Raw genomic sequence first — 25,763 nt, forward strand, 5'->3', positions numbered from 1 at the left:
GTTTCTGTGTGTGTGTGTACATGTGCACACGTGTGCAATGGCTGAAGGGAGTCAAAAGGCACAAACTTCCAGTTATAAAATAAGTAAGTCACGGGGATGTAATGTACAGCATAGTGACTAGAGTTAATAATACTCTATTATATATATGAAAGTTGCTAAAAGAGATCTTAAAAGTTCTCATCACAAGAAAAAAAATTTTTAACTATGTATGGTGATGGTTTTTAACTAGACTTATTGTGGTGATTACTTCACAATATACACAACTATTGAATCATGTTGTACACCCGAAACTAACAGAATGTTATATGTCAATTATATCTCAATAAAAAAATTAACTCAGAATGGTACATAAGTATAAAACTATGGAACTTTTAAAGGAAAACAGGAGAAAGTCCTCATTATTTTAGCTTAGTCAAAGCATTAAGATATGACACCAAATCACCAGCCCATTAAAAAATTTTGATAAACTGGACTCTAACCAAACTAATACCCTTTTTTTCTGTGAAAGACACTGATAAAAGAATGAGAAAAAACAAGCTACAAATAGGGAAAAAATATTTGCAGATCTCATATCTAACAAAGGACTTGTATCAAAAATATGAAAAGAACTCTCAAAATTCAACAGTAAGAAAGCAACAACCCAACTTTAAAAACTGGTGGAATAATTTCAACAGATACTTTACCAAAAGTGATATAGACATGGCAAATAAGCACAAGAAAATAAGTTCAACATCACTAGCCAATAGTAAAATGCAAATTAAAACCACAGTGAGAAACCACTATACACCTAATAAAATGGCTAAAACATTTTTAAAATAAAATACCAAATTCTGGCAAGAATGTGAAACAGCTAGAACTCTCATGTGTTGCTAATGGGAATGAAAAATGGTACCACCATTCTGGAAAAACAGTCTGGAGATTTTTTATAAAGTTAAACATACACTTGCCATATGACCCAGCAGTCCCACTCTTGGTATTTACCCCAGAGAAATGAAAACGTACGTTCACCCAAAAACCTGTGCATGAATATTAATAGCAGCTCTATTCATAAATACCCAATACTGGAAAAAACCCAAATGTCCTTCAACAAATGAAAGTATAAACAAGCTGCAGTATATCCATATAATGGTGTATTACTCAGTAATAAAAAAGAATAAATCAAAGATACATGCAACTACATGAATGAATCTCAGTGACATTACAGTAAGTGCAGGAAGCTAGTCTCAAAAGGTTATATACTCTCTGATTCCATTTATATGACATTCTGGAAAAGGTGAAACTACAGGAACAGAGAATAGATCAATGGCTACCAAGGCTTGGGGTGATGGAAGGGTTTGGCTAAAAGGAAAGCAAAAAGGAGGTGTTCTTTTTTGCCTAACTTTTAGCCAACAATTTGCGATAAAATTGTTCTGGATCCTGACGGTGGTGGCTGTTACATGAAATTATACACGTGTTAGAACTGTATACCAAAAAGTCCATTTTTACTATATGTAAATTAAGAAAAATAATTTTAAAAAAGTGGCAATTGATACAGTTTATATTATATCTTGTTCCATATAAGATTTTAAATGATTTCCTTTAATTGTAAGATGCTTAGCTAATTATCTTAAGTTAAATATAAATATAAGAAAAACATTTGCTCCCAGAACTTGCTTAAAGGTGAGCCTCAATCGGGACTTCCCTGGGTGGCGCAGTGGTTAAGAATCTGCCTGCCAATGCAAGGGACACGGGTTCAATCCCTGGTCCGGGAAGATCCCACATGCCGTGGAGCAGCTAAACCCGTGCGCGGCAACTACTGAGCCTGCGCTCTGGAGCCGGCAAGCCACAATTACTGAGCCCGTGTGCCACAACTACTGAAGCCTGCGTGCCTAGAGCCCGTGCTTGGCAACAAGAGAAGCCGCCACAATGAGAAGCCCATGCACCGCAATGAAGAGGAGCCCATGTTCGCCGCAACTAAAGAAAGCCCGCATGCAGCAACGAAGACCCAACACAGCCAAAAATAAATAAATAAATAAATAAATTTAAGAAAAAAAAGGTGAGCCTCAATCCTTGAAAAGCTGCTTACCTTAAATTCTCCTTTTTATCCCTTTGATGCTCTCACTTTCTTTTCCATCCTTCTTGGGTGCTCTACTCTGCCTCATCTCTTTCCCCCTTCTTTTCTGTGCTTTTGTCTTTATCCTAGCTTAACTGATCATATTTTAAGCTGATGTATATATCTTACACTATATATTTTGCCACAAATGAAAACAAACTTATACTCCTTGTTCTTTCTTTAAAGTTGAATGACTTGAACATTTTATATTTCCCTAAAATAAAATATTCTGTCAAATTACTTAAAGTTGGTTTTTACCTGTGAATGATTTTCAGAGCTGACATTTCCCCTTCAGTTGCTCAGGGGCTCTCAAGAAAAAAGAAAAACTTTTCCCCCCTGGTCAAATGAAAAGGCAGATTTTTTCCCCTTAAAGTTGATGTAATTTTCATTGTCTTATATTATGAAGATTAAGCTTTATATAGTTGAAATTCTTTTTTTAAAAATTACATCAAAAGTGAAATTGCATTTTAAAAAAAATTGAGAGGCACGCATAGCTACAGGGCATTCCAACAGTGCATTCATTTTTAGGCAAACAACCCCTTTGAAGCCAACATATTTGTTTGCAACCAAGTAGCTATATATAAAACAATCATCTAAGAGATGGACATAAGGTTAACTTGCAAATGGCTGGTGTCACAGAGGCAGCCATTTGTGTTTAAAGGTGATAATCAGGAATTAAATTGAGCACTAGAAAAGATGTCAGATTATGAAGAAAAATGGGTTTGGGAGATTGTATTAAGAAAAAGATTTTTTTTGCGGTACGCGGGCCTCTCACTGTTGTGGCCTCTCCCTTTGCAGGGCACAGGCTCCGGACGCGCAGGCCCAGCGGCCATGGCTCACGGGCCTAGCCACTCCGCAGCATGTGGGATCTTCCCGGACCGGGGCACGAACCCGTGTCCCCTGCATCGGCAGGCAGACTCTCAACCACTGTGCCACCAGGGGAGCCTCAAGAAAAAGATTTTAACTAGACTTATCATGGTGATAATTTCACAATATATATATAAATATTGAATCATTATGTTGTACACCTGAAACTAACATAATAAGTCAATTATACTGCAATAAGAAAAGAAAAAGAAATGAGCTGTATTAAGAAAAAGATGAAGGAAAAACGTGCTTGTAGACTTACAAGGTAAAGGCTAGAAAAATTTGGTAGACTAAGAATTTCTGTACAAATAGAAAATTTGAGCCAGCTCATCATATAACAAGATAGGGTTTTTTTTTTTTTTTGCATAAACCAAAGAGAAAAGATGTCTTACTGTTATCTCCAATGCCATCTTCATGTTTTCTTCCACTGTCCTTTTCATTTTCATCTTCTGAGTTTTCTACTTCCTGAATAACCATCCTTTTCCCTTTGGTTTGAGTCTCAGATGCGGGTTCAGAATTTTTCAGATCTCTTTCAACCTCTAACAAGGTTTTCTGAAACATAATCGCCACATTAAAGAAAAAATTTTCCTTTAGTAAAAAACATAACCATTCTTGCAGGTAAGAATATGAAGATATTAAAAAGTGAATAAAGATAACTAAGATAAAGCTTCTTACGGTGGTCTTTATTTTTCTTTTCAAACAACTTCACTGCTTTGTCTGATTAGAATTATACATGTCCACTGTAAAAAACTTAAAGCATAACAAGTATAAAAGAAGGAAGAAAAAAATCAACTGAAATCCTGCCACTCAGATAAACTATTGACATTCTAACGATCATCTTCCTAGATATATTTGTATGCATATACAACCAGAGATGTCCAGTTTTATACAAATTAAACCATACTATACATGTTTTTTTAAGAGTCATGTTGAAAGTTCTTTAATATTTTATGCCAACTAGAAATTTTAAAAAATATATCAAACCATTTTGCTTCCTTCCTCATCTTTAACACCTTACTGAGGTATAATTGACATAAACTGCACATACTTAAAGAGCACAAGTTTTAATAGATTTTGACGTAATAATAAACATATCCATCATTCACAAAACTTTCTTCCTATCTTTTTGTTATGATTCTCTTTTGCTCATCCCTGCAACCACTGTTCTTTCTGTTACGATAGATGTTTGTATTTTCTAGTTTTTTATAAAAGTAGAATCATAATACATGTACTATTTTTGTCTGGCTTCTTTCATTTAGCATAATTATTTTGAAATTTATTCATGTCGTCTTATGAACCTGTTAGTTCATTCCCTTTTATTGTTCAGTAGTATTCTATTATATGCTTAGAAAACGATTTGTTTATCCATTCAACCTACTGATGGATATTTTAGGCTATTTTCAGTTTTTGGCAATTACAAACGAAGCCATTATAAACATTCGTGCTTAAATCTTTGTATGGACATATGCTTGTATTTTTATTGGTGAATACTCGGAGTGGAATGACTGGGTCATGCGGGAGGCGTATGATTGTTTTGTCTAACTTTTTACCTGTATTCCAAAGCAGTGGGATCATTTTATATTCCCAAGTTTCAGTTCTCCCCACATGCCCACCAACACTTGGTATGGTCAATCATTTTCATTTTAGCTGTCTAACAGGTTTGCAGTGGTATCTCTTATGGTTTTAATTTATGTTTCTCTAATGAGTAATGACATTGAGCATCTTTTCATGTGTTTATTTTCCATTCACATAACTTTTGGTGACGTGTCTGATCAAATATCTTGCTTATTTTTCATCAACCTGTTTGTTTTCTTGAGTTTTTAGAGTTCTGTATATATTCAGGACACAAGCCCTTTGTTGGATACATGATTTGCAAATATTTTCCCCCAGTCTATGGCTTGTCTTTTTATTCTTCTGATAGAATAAAAACTTTTTAATTTTGATGAAGCCCAATTATCAACTTTTTATAGATTATGCCTCTGTCACACCTAAGGAATATTTGTCTCATCCAAGGTCATAAAGATTTGCTCTTATGTTTTCTCCTAGAACTTTCATACTTCAAGTTTTATATTAAGGTATATGATCCACTTTGAGTTAATCTTTACATATGGTTAAGGTAAAAATACATTTGGTTAAGGCCTAAAGTTAATATGTAAACATGAACTTATGTTGGATAGTAAAATTAAAGGTGGTTTTCCTTGTTTCAATTTTTTTTTTAGAATATTAAAATGCTAACTTTTTAATGAACATACCATTATAAAAAGGAAATACTATGGGGTCAAGATGTGTTCCTAAACTGCACCCTAAACCTAATCCACTGAAATGCTGACTTGATAAATGCAGCTGATACAGTAGGGACATGAGCTGCCTCTCAGAGAGAGTTAGATAACCTGAAAGGTATGTGGAAACAGTGACAACTTATTGGTGGAAGACAGTTCTCCACGGGTTTCCCATATTTCTGAATATGTTGTAAGCAGAGGAACTAAACCACCTTTGTTCTAGACTTTTTTTTTTCTTTGATTTATAACAACAGGAATTTATTTCTCAGTTCTGAAGACTGGGAAGTCCAAGTTTAAGGTGCTAGCAGATTTCGTTTCTGGTGAGGGCCTGCTTTCTGGTTCACAGACAGCTGTCTTCCTGCTGTATCTGCACTTGGTGAAAGGCACCTGGATTATCTTTTTAAGGATGTTTGTACTGAGAACAGCCCTGGGAAATAGAGAATGCCCTATCTGGGCATTCTGCCGCCCACACGGAACTTGGGGGTCAGTGTAACGGACATGAGCTTCAAGCTCATCAGCTTGCCATGCCATGAGTAGCAAAGTCTTTTGTGCCTAACCCAGGAATCTTGTATATTCTTCTAGCCCACCTTGCTAATTTACATGTAGGGTAAACTCTCAGACCCTTCACAGCTCTTGACACTTACCTCTACTCCTTAGGCTTGAATACAGATCCCCTAAGTGCATATCTGAGTCAGTTTACTGTTAGGGATGCTATGGTTACCAGGTAAATTAAGAAATAAACACTCTTTTATGGCCAGCAAGCTCATGCTTAATCCTACCTAGGAAAGTTCTACACCATTTGCATAATAAATTGAACTTGGCTCAAAGAAAAGAATTGGCTACAAAGCTTCAGGAAAGAGAAAATTATTTGTCCTTCAGGAGCAGGTTTATGATTTTGGACAATTTAAGAGCCTGCTTTCTTCCACTTCAAATAGATGTTAATACTGGGAATGTCTGAGATGTACCTTTTTTTTTTTAAACATCTTTATTGGAGTATAATTGCTTTACAGTGGTGTGTTAGTTTCTGCTTTATAACAAAGTGAATCAGCTACACATATAAATATACCTCCATATCTCTTCCCTCTTGCGACTCCCTCCCACCCTCCCTATCCCACCTCTCTAGGTGGTCACGAAGCACCGAGATGATCTCCCTGTGCTATGCGGCTGCTTCCCATGAACTATCGGTTTTACATTCGGTAGTGTATATATGTCCATGCCACTCTCTCACTTTCTCCCAGCTTCCCCTTCCCCCCTCCCTGTGTCCTCAACTCCATTCTCTGCATCCACCTCACTACAAATAACTCAATTTCGTTTCTTTTTATGGCTGAGTAATATTCCATTGTTTACATGTGCCACATCTTCTTTATCCATTCATCTGTCGATGGACATTTATGTTGCTTCCATGTCCTAGTTATTGTAAATAGAGCTGCAATGAACATTGTGGTACATAACTGTTTTCTGAATTATGGTTTTCTCAGGGTATATGCCCAGTAGTGGGATTGCTGGGTCATATGGTAGTTCTATTTTTAGTTTTTTAATGAACCTCCATACTGTTCTCCATAGTGGCTGTATCAGTTTCCACTCCCACCAGCAGTGCAAGAGGGTTCCCTTTTCTCTACACCCTCTCCAGCATTTGTTGTTTGTAGGTTTTTTGATGAAGCCCATTCTAACTGGTGCGAAGTGATACCTCATTGTAGTTTTGATTTGCATTTGTCTAATAATTAGTGATATTGAGCAACTTCTCATGTGCTTCTTGACCATCTGTATGTCTTCTTTGGAGAAATGTCTATTTAGGTCTTCTGCCCATTTGTGGATTGGGTTGTATGTTTTTTTGATATTGAGCTGCAAGAGATGCTTGTAAATTTTGGAGATTAATCCTTTGTCAGTTGCTTCATTTGCAAATATTTTCTCTCATTCTAAGGGCTGTCTTTTCGTGCTGTTTCTGTTTTCCTTTGCTGTGCAAAAGCTTTTAAGTTTCATTAGATCCCATTTATTTTTGTTTTTATTTCCATTTCTCTAGGAGCTGGGTCAAAAAGGATTTTGCTGTGATTTATGTCATAGTGTTCTGCGTATGTTTTCCTCTAGGAGTTTTATAGTGTCTGGCCTTACATTTAGGTCTTTAATCCATTTTGAGCTTATTTTTGTGGTGTTAGGGAGTGTTCTAATTTCATCCTTTTACATGTAGCTGTCCAGTTTTCCCAGCACCACTTACTGAAGAGGCTGTCTTTTCTCCATTGTATATTCTTGCCTCCTTTATCAAAGATAAGGTGACCATGTGTGCTTGGGTTTAACTCTGGGCTTTCTATCCTGTTCCTTCAATCTATATTTCTGTTTTTGTGCCAGTACCATACTGTCTTGATTACTGTAGTAACTTTGTAGTATAGTCTGAAGTCAGGGAGCCTGATTCCTCCAGCTCCGTTTTTCTTTCTCAAGATTGCTTTGGATATATGGGATCTTTTGTGTTTTCATACAAATTGTGCAATTTTTTGTTCCAGTTCTGTGAAAATATGCCTGTGGTAGTGTGATAGGGATTGCATTGAATCCATAGATTGCTTTGGGTAGTATAGTCATTTTCACAATGTTGATTCTTCCAATCCAAGAACATGGTATCTCTCTCCATCTGTTTGTATCATCTTTAATTTCTTTCATCAGTGTGTTATAGTTTTCTGCATACAGGTCGTCTTCTTAGGTAGGTTTGTTCCTAGGTGTTATTCTTTTTGTTGCAGTGGTAAGTGGGAGTGTTTCCATAATTTCACTTTCAAATTTTTCATCATTAGTGTAAAGGAATGCAAGAGATTTCTGTGAATTTATATCCTGCTACTTTACCAAGTTCATTGATTAGCTCTTGTAGTTTTCCAGTAGCATCTTTAGGACTCTCTATGTATAGTATCATATCATCTGCAAACACTGACAGATTTACTTCTTTTCCATATGGATTCCTTTTATTTCTTTTTCTTCTCTGATTGCTGTGGCTAAAACTTTCAAAACTATGTTGAATAAGAGTGGTAAGAGTGGGCACCCTTGTCTTGTTCCTGATCTTAGTGGAAATGGTTAGTTTTTCACCATTGAGTATGATGTTGGCCGTGGGTTTGTCATATATGGCCTTTATTATGCTGAGGTAAGCTCCATCTATGCCTACTTTCTGGAGGGTTTTTATCATAAATGGGTGTTGAATTTTGTTGAAAGCTTTTTATGCATCTATTGAGATGATCATATGGTTTTTATTCTTCAATTTGTTAATATGGTGTATCACATTGATTGATTTGCATATACTGAAGGTTCCTTGTATTCCTGAGATAAACCCCACTTGATCATGGTGTATGATCCTTTTAATGTGCTCTTGGATTCTGTTTGCTAGTATTTTGTTGACGATTTTTGAATCTATGTTCATCAGTGAATTTGGCGTGTAGTTTTCTTTGTGACTTCTTTGTCTGGTTTTGGTATCAGGGTGATGGTGGCCTCGTAGAATGAGTTTGGGAGTGTTCCTCCCTCTGCTATATTTTGGAAGAGTTTGACAAGGATAGGTGTTAGCTCTTCTCTAAATGTTTGATAGAATTTTCTTGTGAAGCCATGTGGTCCTGGGCTTTTGTTTGTTGGAAGATTTTTAATCACAGTTTCAATTTCAGTGCTTGTGATTGGTCTGTTTATATTTTCTATTTCTCCCTGTTTCAGTCTCACAAGGCTCTGCTTTTCTAAGAATTTGTCCAGTTCTTCCAGGTTGTCCATTTTATTGGCATATAGCTGCTTGTAGTAATCTCTCATGATCCTTTGTATTTCTGCAGCGTCAGTTCCTTCTTTTTCATTTCTAATTCTACTGATTTGAGTCTTCTTCCTTTTTTTCTTGATGAGTCTGGCTAATGGTTTATCAATTTTATCTTCTCAAAGAACCAGCTTTTAATTTTATTGATCTTTGCTATTTTTTCCTTCATTTATTTCTGATCTGATCTTTATGATTTCTTTCCTTCTGCTAACGTTGGGGGTTTTGGTTCTTTCTCTAATTGCTTTAGGTGTAAAGTTAGGTTGTTTCTTTGAGATGTTTCTTGTTTCTTAAGGTAATATTGTATTGCTATAAACTTCCCTCTTAGTAGTGATTTTTCTACATCCCATAGGTTTAGTATCATAATGTTTTCATTGTCATTTGTTTCTAGGTATTTTTTGATTTCCACTTTGATTTCTTCAGTGATGCCTTGGTTATTAAGAAGTGGATTGTTTAGCCTCCATGTGTTTGTATTTTTTACAGATCTTTTCCTGTAATTAATATCTAGTCTCATAGCATTTTGGTCGGAAAAGATACTTGATATGATTTCAATTTTCTTAAATTCACCAAGGCTTGATTTGTGACCCAAGATATGATCTATCCTGGAGAATGTCCCATGAGCACTTGAGAAGAAACTTTATTCTCTTGTTTTGGGATGGAATGTCCTATAAATATCAATTAAGTCCATCTTGTTTAATGTATCATTTAAAGCTTGTGTTTCCTTATTTATTTTCATTTTGGATGATCTGTCCATTGGTGAAAGTGGGGTGTTAATGTCCCCTACTATGATTGTGTTACTGTCGATTTCCCATTTTATGGCTGTTAGCATTTGCTTTATGTATTGAGGTGCTCCTATGTTGGGTGCATAAATATTTACAATTGTTATATCTTCTTCTTGGATTGAGCCCTTGATCATTACGTAGTGTCCTTCTTTGTCTCTGGTAATTGTCTTTATTTTAAATTATATTTTGTCTGATACGAGAATTGCTACTCCAGCTTACTTTTGATTTCCATTTTCATGGAATATCTTTTTCCATCCCCTTTCAGTCTGTATGTGTCCCTAGGTCTGAAGTGGGTCTCTTGTAGACAGCATAAGTACGGGTCTTGTTTTTGTATGCATTCAGCCAGTCTCTTTCTTTTGGTTGGAGCATTTAATCCATTTACATTTAAGGTAATTATTGATGTGTATGTTCCTATTAACATTTTCTACATTTTTGTTGTTTGTTATTGTAGGTCTTTTCCTTCTCCTGTGTTTCCTGCCTAGAGAAGTTCTTTGAGCATTTGTTGTAAAGCTGGTTTGGTGGTGCTGTATTCTCTTAGGTTCTGCTTGTCTGTAAATGTTTTAATTTCTCTGTCGAATCTGAATGAGATTCTTGCTGGGTAATCTTGGGTGTAGGTTTTTCCCTTTCATCACTTTAAATACGTCCTGCCACTCCCTTCTGGCTTACACAGTTTCTGCTGAAAGATCAGTTGTTAACCTTATGGGGAGTCCGTTGTATGTTACTTGTTTTTCCCTTGATGTTCTTAATATTTTTTCTCTGTATTTAAATTTTGATAGTTTGATTAATATGTCTCTTGGCATATTTCTCCTTGGATTTATCCTGTATGGGACTCTCTGCGCTTCCTGGAGTTGACTGACTCTTTTCTTTCCCATGTTAGGGAAGTTTTCAACTATAATCTTATCAAATATTTTCTCCCTTTCTTTTTCTCTTCTTCAGAGACCCGTATAATTCGAATGTTGGTGCATTTAATGTTGTCCCAGAGGTCTCTGAGACTGTCCTCAATTCTTTCCATTCTTTTTTCTTTATTCTGCTCTGCAGTAGTTATTTCCACTATTTTATCTTCCAGTTCACTTATCTGTTCTTCCTCAGTTATTCTGCTATTGATTCCTTCTAGAGAATTTTAATTTCATTCACTGTGTTGTTCATCATTGTTTATTTGCTCTTTAGTTCTTCTAGGTTCTTGTTAAACGTTTCTTGTATTTTCTCCATTCTATTTCCAAGATTTTGGATCACCTTTACTATCATTATTATGAATTGTTTTTCAGGTAGACTGCCTATTTCCTCTTCATTTGTTTGGTCTGGTGGGTTTTTACCTTGCTCCTTTATCTGCTGTGTGTTTTTCTGTCTTCTCATTTTGCTTAACTTACTGTGTTTGGGGTCTCCTTTTCGCAGGCTGCAGGTTTGTAGTTCCCATTTTTCTTGGTGTCTACCCCCACTGGCTATGGTTGGCTCAGTGAGTTGTGTAGGCTTCCCTGTGGAGGGGACTGGTGCCTATGTTCTGTTGGATGAGGCTGGATCTTGTCTTTCTGGTGGGCAGGTCTGCATCTGGTGGTGTGTTTTGGATATTCTATGATCTGATTATGATTTTAGGCAGCCTTTCTGCTAATGGGTGGGGTTGTGTTCCTGCCTTGCTAGTTGTTTGGCATAGGGTGTACAGCACTGTTGCTTGCTGGTCGTTGAGTGGAGCTGGGTCTTGGCGTTGAGATGGAGATCTCTGGGATATTTTTGCTGTTCGATATTACATGGAGCTGGGAAGTCTGTGGTGGGCCAATGTCCTGAACTCAGCTCTCCCACCTCAGAGGCACAGGCCTGACTCCTGGCCTGGTCACCAAGACCCTGTCATCCACGTGGCTCAGAATAAAAGGGAGAAAAAAAGAAGGGAAGTAAAAAATAAAATAAAATAAAGTTATAAAATAAAGAATAATTTTTAAAAATAAAAACAAAATTTGAAAAGTAATAATAAAAAAGAAAGAAAGAAGAGAGCAAGCAAACCAAAGAACAATTTCACCAATGATAATAGGTGCTAAAACCTATACTAAAAAAAACCCCCAAAAACGGACAGACAGAACCCTAGGACAAATTGTAAAAGCTATACAGACAAAATCACAGAAGCATACACATACACACTCACAAAAAGAGAAAAAGGAAAAAAATATATTTATCATTGCTATTGCTTCCAAAGTCCACCACCTCAATTTGGGATGATTTGTTGTCTATTCAGGTATTCCACAGATGCAGGGTACATCAAGTTGATTGTGGAGGTTTAATCCACTGCTCCTGAGGCTGCTGGGTGAGATTTCCCTTTCTCTTCTTTGTTTGCACAGCTCCTGGGGTTCAGCTTCGGATTTGGCCCTGCCTCTGCGTGTAAGTCGCCTGAGGGCATCTGTTCCCGCTCACAGGACGGGATTAAAGGAGCATCTGATTAGGGGGCTCTGGCTCCCTAAGGCTGGGGGCGGGCCGGGTATGGAATGTGGGGCAAGCCTGCGGTGGCAGAAGCCAGTGTGATGTTGCAACAGCCTGAGGCACACCATGTGTTCTCCTGGGGAAGTTGTCCCTGGATCACGGGACCCTGGTAGTGACAGGCTGCACAGGCTCCCAGGAGGGGAGGTGTGGACAGTGACCTGTGCTTGCACACAGGCTTCTTGGTGGCTGCAGCAGCAGCCTTAGCTTCTCATGCCCGTCTCTGCAGTCCGTGCTGATAGCCGCAGCTCATGCCCATCTCTGGAGCTTGTTTCGGCAGTGCTCTGAATCCCCTCTCCTTGCGCACCACGGAACAACAAGGCAAGAAAAAGTCTCTTGCCTCTTCGGCAGTTCCAGACTTTTCCCCCCAGACTCCCTCCCAGCTAGCTGTGGTGCAGTAGCCTCCTTCAGGCTATGTTCACACAGCCAACCCCAGTCTTCTCCCTGGGATCTGACCTCTGAAGCCAGAGCTTCAGCTCCCAGCCCCCGCCCGACCCGGCAGGTGAGCAGACAAGCCTCTCGGGCTGGTGAGTGCTGGTCAGCACTGATCCTATGTTCAGGAATGTCTCTGCTTTGCCCTCCACACCCCTGTTGCTGCGCTCTCCTCCATGGCCCCGAAGCTTCCCCACTCCGCCATCTGCAGTCTCCACCCACGAAGGGGCTTCCTAGTGTGTGGAAACCTTTCCTCCTTCACAGCTCCCTCCCACTGGTGCAGATCCCTTCCCTATTCTTTTGTCTCTGCTTTTTCTTTTCTATTTTGCCCTATCCAGGCATGTGGGAAGTTTCTTGCCTTTTGGGAGGTCTGGGTTCTTCTGCCAGCGTTCAGTAGGTGTTCTGTAGGAGTTTTCCACATGTAGATGTATTTCTGATATATTTGTGGGAAGGAAGGTGATCTCCGCATCTTACTCTTCCGCCATCTTAAAGCTCCTCATACCTATTTCTTAAAGCTGTGTCCTAATCCTCAACACCATTTTTCCAGCAAGACTGATATCACTTTAACATAAATACAGAAATAGCAAACTATAGAATTAGGTGAGGTATCACTTTCTGTACTTACTTTGGCCAACTCATTATCAGGTTCAACAGTCAGTACTTTATTCAAATCTTTTATCGCTTCCCGGAGCTTGTTTTGATGTTTATACGTAGTGGCACGGCGCAGAAGAGCTGAAAATTTACCAAAATAAGACATACTTTAACATATGGCATTATGATTATAACACACTTTTCAAGTGTAAGTATATATGTAACACAGAACAGTTTAGAATGCAATTGTGCAAATTACACCAACTTCCAACGACCGGCCCTCTGGGCGCTCCAGTCCCTACCAGCTCCTCCAAGGGCTGAGAGACTCGGTAGCTCACCCCTCAGAGGCACCATGTTGTGCTACAATACTGGGAAGGTCTTCACTAAACAGTAACATGCTCCTCCTTATAATCATCACTAGTATTATTTCCACTTTATGAACATTCAGAAAACCCTTCCTTTAAATTTAGTACATTACTGACCAGCACCTGACCTATAATCTGGGTTGTTAGTGAAATCTCTATAGCACAGGGAACTGAAAGAATCCTGGTGATTAAGTCAACTAGGTTCAGAAATTGAATACTTTAGCTATTTGTATCAGGGTTTTTTTTTTTTTTTGGTAGGTTACAATATCTAATTTGATCATTTTTTAATACTGGAATGAATGCCTTCCTAGTCTGATTGTTATTAATTATATAATGAGAGAATTTTGTGTAGTTAGACATGATTTTGAAAAGAATCAGTCTTGGTAATTCTGAAAAGTGAGATATTTATATCTGATTTAATACACATTTTATTTTTTTACTTTAGATTTTTTTTTTTGATGTGGACCATTTTTAAAGTCTTTATGGAATTTGTTACAATATTGCTTCTGTTTTATGTTTTGGTTTTTTGGCCACAGGTATGTAGGATCTTAGCTTCCCAACCAGGCATTGAACCCACACCCCCTGCATTGGAAGGTGAAGTCTTAACCACTGGACTGCCAGGGAAGTCCCAATATGCTCTTTTAAAACATAAATTTCACTAGTTTGATTTTAGTCCTAGAATGAGCCATGAAAATCTAGAGGATAAATCATTTTATCATAAGTGTAATCAAAATTGTAGCATAAGTACAAGTTTAGCTTTTACTATTACTACTCAGATTTCAGAAGGGACTGTCCATAAAGAAATATTCATGATATAACAATTACCATTTCTAAAGACTTTTTACTTTGGAAAATACTTTAGATTTACAGAAAGTTGTAAAGCTAATACAGATAGTTCTCATATACCTTCACCCAGCTTTCACTAATGCTAACATCTTATATAACTATGGTATTTTTGCCAAAACTAAGAAAATAACATTGGTACAATACTGTCAACTAAACTACAGGCTTTCTTTGGATTTCACCAATTTCTCCACTAATGTCCTTTTTCTGTTCCAGGATGTAATCAAATACCACACTGCATTCAGAGCAATTATTTTTTGAGTAAAAAATAAAATTTTGAACAGGAAGATATTTATCCACTTAAGAAAACCTAAGACTTTTCAATGCTTTATGGCCATAATGATGGCCATAGTGGCTCTGTCAAATTTTTTTTAAATAGTGAAGATTCTGGTGCTTAAGGAATTATTCAATCAAGGAAGAATGAAAACAGAAGGCCATTCTACTGGCAGAAGAGTAGCACAGTGGTTGAATATGGGCTCCTGATGTCTCATCCAGTGTTGAGTCCTGGCTCTGTCACTTACTAGCAGCGTGATCTTAGGTGAGTTGTTCAATCTCTCTATGCCTCAGTGTCCTTTTGTAAAATGAGTGTGCTAATAATAGTACCTGCACATTTACTGAGCTGTTGTGAAAATTAATGGGGTTAATACATGTACTACATGGCACAGGGCCTGGCACTGTGATGGTGTGGGCCCATCAGATCATAAAACCTTTACTAGGCACCTACCTAAAGCTGGGAGCCCCCTGGTACTCTGTGACAGAGACAACATACAGCCATGGGAGAACTCTACTGGGGTAAGGAGAGCGATCCATTATGACAGTTGGTCTGATGCACTGGGATCCACCCTCAGCACAACCATGGTTTCTGCCCATCAATGTTTGTAGGCATGTGAAGAAAAATTAAGTGGTTATATTTATCTGAATCTGTAAGTGTTTAAATAAATAGAATGAGTCTGTTATAATCTATGCCCCTTCCTTTTGGAATGACTCCCTGATAACAGAAAAGGAGAGTGGAGTCTGACTTGTATACTTCAGGCTCGGACCACAGCAAGGTGGTGCAGTCACTGAGACAGGAAATCAGAATAGAGGACAGGTGTTGGTGGAAAGATGTAGTCAGTTTTAGACACATTTAATTTAAAATGTCTATGGACATCTAGGTGGAAAAGCCCACAAAGCAGCTGATAGAAAGTTCTAGAGCTCTGGTGTGGACTTATTGCATTATATTAATAAATATTTTAAAATCTATATTAAATTATACTTAAATTTATTTTTGAATAAAAAGATACAGTTCAGGGCTTCCCTGGTGGTGCAGTGGTTGAGAGTCTGCCTGCTGATGCAGGGGACATGGGTTCATGCCCCGGTCTGGGAGGATCCCACATGCTGCGGAGTGGCTGGGCCCGTGAGCCGTGGCCGCTGAGCCTGCGCGTCCGGAGCCTGTGCTCCGCAACGGGAGAGGCCACAACAGTGAGAGGCCCGCGTAATGCAAAAAAAAAAAAAAAAAAAAAATACAGTTCAATAAGCCAGTAACAAAAAGATAAATACTGTATGATTTCATTCATATGACATACCTAGAATAATAAAAGCATAGAGACAGAAAGTAGACTGGTGGTTGCCAGAGGCTGGGGTGGGTGGAGAGAATAGAGAGTTGCTGTTTAATGGGTGCACTTTCAGATTTAAAAAGTTCTGGAGATGGATGGTAGTGATGACTGCACAACAATATGAATGTACTTAATACCACCGAACTATTCACTTAAAAATGATTAAGGTGGTAAATTTTATGTCAATTTTACCACAATAAAAAAAAAAATTGAAAGAAAAAAATACAAACCACAATTCAAATGCAAGCATGAGATATTTCTTTTAAAACACAGGTACACTTTATTCAGTCAGTCATCTGGGATTATTAGCTACTTCAATGCAAATAATTAGGAACTTAAATTCCGAGTTAAACTTGAAATTAAAAGTAACTTGAGGAAGGTAATGATTCACATATAGAAATTTGAGTTTATCTGAAATATTTTTAGTGTAAATATAAGTGTCTACAAATGGTCTTTAACAGATCCTGTTGCAAATTTAAAGGTATTCTATGAACACATTTACCCTTTAAGTTCCCAGGTTCTAACTCCAAGACCTTTTCACAATCCTGAAAAGCACTATTCCAGTTCTGTAATTTGAGTTCTGCTTGAGCGCGATTGTTATAGGCTGCTACCGTGGGAAGCACTGATATGCTCCTGTAAAAGAAACACTTAATGGCAACAAGCAGATGACAGGAAAACATAAGATAGAGAAACTCATCTAAAGTTGTAAGTAAAACAATCACAGCTCATGTTATGGGTGCAATTGTGTCCCCACAAATTCATATGTTGAAGTCCTAACCCCCAGCACCTCAGAATGTAACTATACTTGGAGATAGTCTTTAAAGAGATAATTAAGTTAAAGTGAGGTCATGAGGGTGTTCCCTAATCCAATATGACTGGTGTCATTATAAGAAGATGAGATTAGGACACAGACATGCACAGAGGAAAGCTCACTTGAAGACACAGAGAGAAGATGGCCATCTACAAGCCAAGGAGAGAGGCATCAGAAGAAACCAACCCTACAGACCTTGATCTCAGACTTCTAACCTCCAGAGCTGTGAGAAAATAATTTCTGTTGTTTAAGCCACTCAGTCTGTGACAGTTTGTATGGCAGCTCTAGCAAATGAATATGGCTTGCATCATCAAAAATAATAACATACAATTCTATAAACATATTAAATCAACGTTTGGACAGATGCTTAAATATCCAGTTAAGAGATTTAAAGTTGACTCTGGCTTTAGAAGTGACATGATCACTTAAATACCCACAGATCTCTTAAAAACCCAGTGTAGTTAACATCAAATATCAAATACATATTTTTTTACTCTTTAGGGACAAGTTTCTAGTACAAAAAAAAAGGAGCAATCAACCACAACTAATATCCTTTATTGTTATTGTGTTAACAGATACAAATTAGTCTGTAATCTAAAAGTAAATTTAAATCTAAGGAAATGATAATTTTATCAAAGGAATTTAATTGAAGGAAACAAGACAGTAGTAGTAATTGAGGAATACAGACCTTAAGAGAGTAAATTTTGCTACATTAAGGGTATGAATGCAAAATAATTAATGAAAAGAATTTAAAACCTATACCTGGTTGTTGCTTAAAAAACTGATTTGGAATGCTGTAAAATAATGTATTCCTAGATATAGGAAACATAAGGGTATCGGTGCACTAAATTTTCTAAATCCAGAAAAAAAAATGGGAAAGTCACAAAAAGTGTCAATTTACTAAGATCATTAAGGATGAATATAAAGAAATTACACAGTTGGGTAGAGACCAAACATGGAAAATACATGTAAGAATAAATAACACGAGTACCTGACACTGAGTACTTCCCACATGCCAGGCACTAAACAGTCAACTCATTTAATCCTCATTATAATCCACAGAGGAGGCATTACTGCTCTTACAATTTTACAGATGAGAAAATAGATGTAACGGAAAGGTTAAGTAACATGCCCAAGACCACAAGCTTGGAAATGGTAGAGTCAGGATTTAAACCCCAACTGTCTACTCCAGCACCTGTTCTCCTTACCATCGTGTTACTCTGCCTTTCAGCATGTTGTTTTACTTAATCCTCACAGCTGCTCTGAGGTAGGCACTGTTATAGTCTCATCACATTGAGAAGACTGAGGTAAGAGAGGTGTAGAATCTACCCAAGGCCAGAAAAGTGGCAATTTGAGTTCCCTTAACCATTGCAATATGCTGCTTTAATTCTGCACCTCTATGATTTCTTCAAAGAGGAAGACAAGAAAAAGTTTGTTCCCTGTAATAGGCAAGAGATTCTCCACTGGTGGAAATCTACAAAAAGACAAATAAAATTCCAGAGCTGACATCCACCTGCCTGAACAGGGGAGGCTGTACTGAATGAATGATACCTCAATATCCTCTTTACTTTGCATGTTCACTTAAACAGTTGAGCAAACTTCTTTACAGACACCAACAACATTAAAAAAAAATTTTCTTTCCAAAGATGGAAGCAAGATTGTACAGAGTTTAGCTCTAAGATAGCATTAGTGGTTGTATAAGCACAGTTTGTCTCTAACAATATTTTAGGAAATTAGTTTACTTTTCATAGACTGTAAGAGCTTCATAAGTTCATGCAAGCGTACAATGAACATGTACTATGAACCAGGTACTCTGCTGGGTATTAGGGATACAATGATATTAAAAAAATGACAAGTGGGCTTTACTCTTACAGAGCTTACAGTCCAGTTAGTGCCAAATCACACACACTTGAATTGTACCTCCAACAAAGTAGAGTTAAGATTACTATATGGGTATGTAAATTGGGGGTTAAACTGAGTAGGGTGGAGGTTTAACCTAGTCTGAAAAGTAAAGGCAGACTTCCCCAAAGAAGTGAGACATGGGCTGAGATCTGAAGAATAAGTCAGAATTAACTAAATCATGAGAAGAGGGGAGAGTATACTAGATGGAGGACCCAGCATATGCAAAGGCCCTGTGGTGGGAGGGAGCACCATAAGTACTAGGATCCAGGCAGTCTGACTATAGAACCTGAGTTCTTAACCTCTATGCTATATGAACTTTCTGTCGAGTTCCATTCAGACAACTTCTATTTTCTCTGTAAAACAGTAAAGTTAGAACCTCTGTCAAAAGTGGGGATGAAGTGGGAGCTTGGAGGTTTAAGGAAATTATTGAAAAAACAAGGCAAACGCCAAGTGAATTTATGATAAATCACAAGTACAATATCTTAAGTGGTTCTGACACTGATTATTTAGCTTATTTACATCATTTCAACAATTAAATTTAAACACTATCATTTCTTTAAATGGCAAGTTTTGGGCTTTCCTGATGGTGCAGTGGTTAAGAATCCGCCTGCCAATGCAGGGGACATGGGTTCGAGCCCTGGTCCGGGAAGATCCCACATGCCGTGGAGCAACTAAACCTGTGCGCCACAACTACTGAGCCTGCTCTCTAGAGCCCGCAAGCCACAACTACTGAAGCCCGTGTGCCTAGAGACCGTGCTCCAGAAGAGAAGCCACTGCAATGAGAAGCCCGTGCACCGCAACGAAGAGTAGGCCCCACTTGCCACAACTAGAGAAAGCCTGCACACAGCAATGAAGACCCAACATAGCCAAAAAAATAAAATAAATTAAAACATAAACAAATAAATGGCAAGTTTCAACCACAACAAAAATCTGCTCACCGAGTATAATACATCACAGCCTCTTCATAATCTCCTACGTTAAAAGCTTCATTACCTTTCTCCTTTTCATGAATAGCAAGAAAATCCTTTTCCTTCTTAGTTAGACCTAGAAATAAATGTTATCTGCTATAAGTAAAAATATAACTTAGTATAACTTTAACAAATTTAAATCCAAGAATGCTTATTTTAACAGAAGCAGAAAATTATAAAATAAATAAAAGAAGATAAAAGTTTCCTAAGTTTAGAGATATTTTTCTTTTTTTTAATTTATCAGAATTTTTGAAGGTTTAGATTTTTTGAATAATTGTTTTGTTTTACTTTAATGGTACTATACACCTGCGGACTTCAAGTGAAAACAACCTGCTCCATCTTTTTGTTTTGAGGCAAAAAGAAAAAAATTTGAGGGATTTGGAGGAAAAAGAAGATTTGAAAAGGGGAATGAAAAATGAATTACAGTAAAAAAAATTAGGTTTATATATATATTTTTAAGTCTTACTAAATTTAAATATCGTAACTCTTATTCATAAAATTAAGAAGTTAAAGGATAGAATGGAATTTGTTAGAGGTGGTAAGCTCTAGGAGACAATCCATGAACTTTTCATGGAAATGTGCAGCACTTAAAGAGAATGTCTCTGGGTCAACAGCTTTTATTATAGTTCAAAAAATTTAGAGACTACTAAATTATTCTTATTTTCCCCCAATTACCTGCTGTATCTAGTCTGGTCTCAATTTTAGACAAATGCAACTTGTTGTTTATTACAGTTTTTTCTTTGTAATCTTCATCAATTTTCACACATTCCTTTTCCACGTCAAATCTTAAATGAAAGAATAATAAAAGTAGAAAAAAAAGCTCAATACAAACGAGAGTAAAATTTATTATTGATATTCTTGTATTTGTATCACTGTGCCTTTAGAAATAATATTCCAAAAATATATGATAGGTTTGTATTAGAAGTCATTTCTATTCTTTCCTAGAAAACATGGAATTTAGTGAGGACTTAAATATTAATCAGACGTAAACTGTGTGGAACTTTGGTATTAAAATTGTGACCAATTTCTCTTAATTTAAAAATTTATTTTTTATTTTGGATGGCTATAAGTATTACATTAGTTATTTTTGGTTACTCTTATAAATAAAAGGATACAGTAGTTTTTTATTTAATGAAAAAACAAAATCAAGAGTGCTTAATCCAAATACTCTTAGTACTCTACTGACATAATGATATTTGATATGTTCAGGTTTAAAACGATAAAGAATTTATTACAGTATTTTATGGTAGAGAATTTTTATATACAGAAATATAAAACATACTTATCCCACTCTGCATAATCCCTTGGAATTTTCTTTTTAGCTGGTCTACTTTTAGAATTTTTTTCCTGAAAGAAAAAATATTTTATGAGATATTTAATATAAGATTAGCAGATTTTCCTATAAATGTGTAGTACTGGATTAAGGTACACAAATTGAATGGGTAAGAAAAATAGGTACCCTTGAAGTTACAACAACTCCAGTATTATAATTTTTTAACATAATAATATACAGCAGGTTAAAAAGTAATTTTAAATTTGTAGTTAATTATGAGAGTGATGGGCAGGACTTTAAGTACATATATAAAATTTTAAAACTTGTATGTGTGAAATGTGATTATTAATGATTTGTCTTATAATAGAAAAGTACTAAACTATCATTCATTCTTTTAAAACCTAGGCATTGAAGAAATAAGAATAACTACTTTGCTGTGTTAGACAGAGTTGTTTTGCTTGCAACGACAGACACCCAACTTGAACTAATTTTAGTTTAAAAGAATAAATTATTGGCTTATGTAACCAAACTGATGAAAGGGCAGGGGTATTGCTGAATAAAGGGTTCATATACCCTCTTTCTACAGCTCTCCCTCTCTCCCCTTTTCTCCTTCTCTCCCCCAGAAGTCTTTGCTTCTCTCTCCCTGATTTTGTTTTCCCTGCTGTCTGCTTGCTTTTTCTATGTAGTCGGAAATGTGGCCACACACAGTCTGGGATTATAACCTCACAGGCCTTCCAATCAGAAAGGAAAAGGAGTGACTCTTCTCTCCATCTTTAGTTAGAGAAATCCCAGGGAAGGACTCTGATTGGCTAGCTTCAGTTATGGGCCCATCACTGACCAAGCACTAGCTTGGTGCTACTAAGTGGCTCAACCCAGGTCACATGTCCACTGCAAGCACCTTGAAGGGAATGGGAGGAAAGCAAACAACAGCTCACAAATAGTTTCTTAAATGGTTTCTTAAAAGTCATAATTTGAAACCATTTGAATGGGTCATTTATACAAGCACGATTTTGTATCACTGGTCATTAGAAGTTACACAGATCTTCCAAATATTCCTACATTTCATTATACAATTAAAAAATCAGATCTGTTAAAATCCTCATGGAGTTCACCGACAGGCACACGCAAAGATGCTCAACATCACTAATCGTCAGGGAAATGCAAATTAAAACCACGAGATATCACCTCACACCTGTCAGAACGGCTATCATCAAAAAGACCATAAATAACAAATATTAGAGAGGATGTGAAGAAAAGGGAATCCTTGTACACTGTTGGTGCATCCACTGTGGAAAACAGTATGGCAGTTTCTCAAAAAACTAAAAATAGAACTACCCTATGATCAAGCAATTCCACTCCAGGGTATATATATGAATAAAATGCAAACACTAATTCAAAGAGATGCATGCACCCCAATGTACACAGCAGCATTATTTACAATTGCCAAGATCTGGAAGCAACTTAAGTGTCTATCAACAGATGAATGGATAAAGAAGAAGTAGTGTATACAAACATAAAAAAGAATGAAATTTTGCCATTTGCCACAACATGGATGGACTTGGAGGGTATTATGCTAGGTGAAATAAGTCAGACAGAGAAAGACAAATACTATATGATACCACTTATATGTGGAATCTAAAAACTAAACTAGTGTATATAACAAAAAGGAAACAGACTCATAGATACAGAGAACTAACTAGTGGTTACCAATGGGGAGAGGGGAGGGGGAGGGGCAAAACCAGAGTAGATTAAGAGGTACAAAGTATTATGTATAAAATAAATTAGCTACAAGGATATACTGTACAACACAGCGAATATGGCCAATATTTTATAATAACTATAGATGGAGTATAACCTTTAAAAACTGTGAATCACTGTTATAACACCTGTAACTTGTATAATATTGTACATCAACTATATCTCAATTATTAAAAGTAAAAAAAAAAATCCTCATGGAGCTCATCATGAAAGTCATTAAGCGTCTCCCTTAAGGGGAAATTTTTTTGTCATAAGTAGGTATTTGAGAGCCCCTAATAATATGAAATACTCTGAATTCTACCTGAAAGCTCAGGTTTTAGCACTGGCAACAAATACTGTTCATTGATTTCTTTGAAGTGATAGACCATTGCACTATTTCCAAGAAAAGGTCTGCCAAAAACTCAACTCTGAATAACTATAGCTTGTCTGTCAGTCATTTCTTCTAGTAAAAATTGTTCCAGGAAAAAGGTGCTAATTCGGCTGGCGGTCAATCACACAAGTGCTTTTTCTTATGATAACCATCATACTTCATTTTACAGTGAAGTGCCTTCTGTGTACTCATTTTGTCACACAGAATATTTTTTTAACATCTTTATTGGAGTATAGTTGCTTTACAATGGTGTGTTAGTTTCTGCTGTATAACAAAGTGAAGCAGCTATACATATACATATATCCCCATATCTCCTCCCTCTTGTGTCTCCCTCCCACCCTCCCTATCCCACCCCTCTAGGTGGACACAAAGCACGGAGCTGATCTCCCTGTGCTATGTGGCTGCTTCCCACTAGCTATCTATTTTACATTTGGTACACACAGAATGTTAAAAAGATACGTCCTCAAGATTCAAGATGTAATGACAAAAAAAAGTTTTATTGTTTCATCAAAGACACTTTTAAGTTAAATTGGAATTTTTTACTATGAGTGCACAGCAGTAGAGAAAACAATGACCACTAGTCCAGTTGGTGCCACTGCCTTGATTCATGGTAAGGCACCAGCAAGTTTACCCTCAGTGCAAAATGTCAACCCAGTGAAAGAGACAAAAGCATCAGCATTATTTTTTAAAATAACATTGACTTTCTGGATCCCCTAGAAGGATCTCTGGGACAATCAGCATCCATGGGCCATACTTTGAGAACCACTGTACCACTAGTCTGTCTATTCCTACTGGACTATAAGCTCTTTAAGGACAGAGACCAAATGTTTTTTGTTGTTATAGTTTCAGGACACAGACTTAACACATAATGAGTGTTCAATAAATACGAATTCACTGATTACAGACAGTGGTATCCTTCCTATACTTACTTACTTTGTACCTCAGTTACCTGAGTAATTCCTAATGAGGAGTAAAAAGACCCAGGAAGGTAAATTACCAAGGAGCAGAGTGATGAAAAGGCTATGAATGTTTTTCAAATAAAACTGGGGACTCAAAGAAGAGACGAGAAAAACAAGAATGACTCAACCCAAAATGAAGAGACTTAGGTAAGCATCCTCTGAAAGATGATAGGAATAAAAGGAAAAAAAAAAAAAAAAAAGGAGGGCAGAAGGAATGGAATGTGTGATCCAAGCAAAAGCCCACTGGAGACAAGGGCTGGGTTCTATAATATCAGGGTCAGGTGGATGCCAAGAAGCTCAATTTTAACTTGAAGTTAAGTGAACCTGGAACTCCAACAGGCCCCTTCTCTATGGAAGCCATCAGTTACCAAGGAGAGATCTGCATGGCAAAATAGGGACCAATCTCAGAGGAATAAAAATGAGGGGCTGGAGATGGGGGGAGACATGCACTAAACAGAGAAATGACATCTGTAACTGCTTGAAATCCATGTTTAATGGGGTAATTAAACAGATTAATTTATCTGTTTAACACTTTAAATCATACTTAATTGTGTAATAAACTACTCCCTCTATACCTCTATTGGATACATGATATTACTCCCTGAAACTCTTACACACTGAATTGGATCTTAAGTACTCATCAAAAGTTGTCAGAGTAGAAGAGACAGAACAGCAAAAGAAAAAATGAGGAAGGTGGTAAACCCAAGATACAAGCCTTCAAATGAAAATACTGTTTGATTTTGATCTCCAGGTGAGGCCTACTCCAGAAGGTGATGACACACGATCACCTGAAAAAAATCCCCAGCTGCCTACAGGATATCACACTTCGGCTACACTAATTAAACCAAGATAATGTTCTTAATAAACAACAACTTTCTCCCCCTAACACCCACACCCCACACCAAAAAGGCCTACCTTGGCAACATGAAGATGGCTGGTTGAACCACGAACTGGAGGCAAATTATCTTCCATTGCTGGAAATGTTTCAGTTTCTTGAAAGTGTATTTTATCATCTTCTTTTTTAATTTCTGATACCCAACTCTGAGAAGAGAGGAAAAAAGAAGGTAAATATACAGTTTGAAACAATTAACCAGGCATTAGAAAGGATTGTACATCATCATAGCTTACTATTTTTAGGTGACAATTTGATCATGCCATTTTCCCTACCTGAAATGCCCTTCTTACTCTCTCATTTTTTTTTTCAATTGTAGAAAAATACACAATAACATAAAATATATCATCTTAACTATTTATAAGTGTACAGTTCAGTATTGTTCAGTATATTCATTGGTGCCCTTCCTACATTCATTGGTGCCCTTCCTACTTTATTTATCTTACAAGAGCTTTTTCATCATCCCTTCCAGCAAGCTTTCTCTGAACTTCCTGGTTGGGCTAAAAGTGTTCCTCCTCTGTGTTTAGCATAGAGATTTTAAATCCTCTGTTTACTGTTTGTCCCTCTTACCACACTGTAAGTTCCTTGAGGGTAGAGCCTATGCCTTAATATCAAGAACCTTAGCACATCAGCTGCAACTTGACAGGTTAGACTGACCCAGTCTCCAACTCTAGCAGTTTGACAGAAGAAACATGCTCCTTTCTGTAGTTAAATATTAATTACTTCAGATTCCACTGATTTTTTTTTTTTTTTTTTTTTTCAGTACG

General features: G+C 37.0%; 1 protein-coding gene across 1 annotated transcript in view; it reads right to left on the bottom strand.

Moving 5' to 3' along the window:
- Nucleotides 1–25,145, bottom strand: part of LOC103088764 (sperm-associated antigen 1-like) — a gene marked incomplete at its 5' end in the record, with an annotated part of 80,200 nt that extends 55,055 nt beyond the window's left edge. Inside the window, 7 exon segments of the mRNA XM_082931366.1 lie at nucleotides 3,352–3,511; nucleotides 13,295–13,401; nucleotides 16,566–16,696; nucleotides 19,715–19,820; nucleotides 20,420–20,529; nucleotides 21,027–21,091; nucleotides 25,020–25,145. Coding sequence (XP_082787492.1) covers nucleotides 3,352–3,511; nucleotides 13,295–13,401; nucleotides 16,566–16,696; nucleotides 19,715–19,820; nucleotides 20,420–20,529; nucleotides 21,027–21,091; nucleotides 25,020–25,145 — 805 coding nt within the window.
- Between the last annotated feature and the right edge of the window lie 618 nt (nucleotides 25,146–25,763).

This window comes from Lipotes vexillifer, unplaced genomic scaffold (genome assembly GCF_000442215.2).
Source record: "Lipotes vexillifer unplaced genomic scaffold, Lipotes_vexillifer_v1.1 scaffold10, whole genome shotgun sequence".
NCBI lineage: Eukaryota > Metazoa > Chordata > Mammalia > Artiodactyla > Lipotidae > Lipotes > Lipotes vexillifer.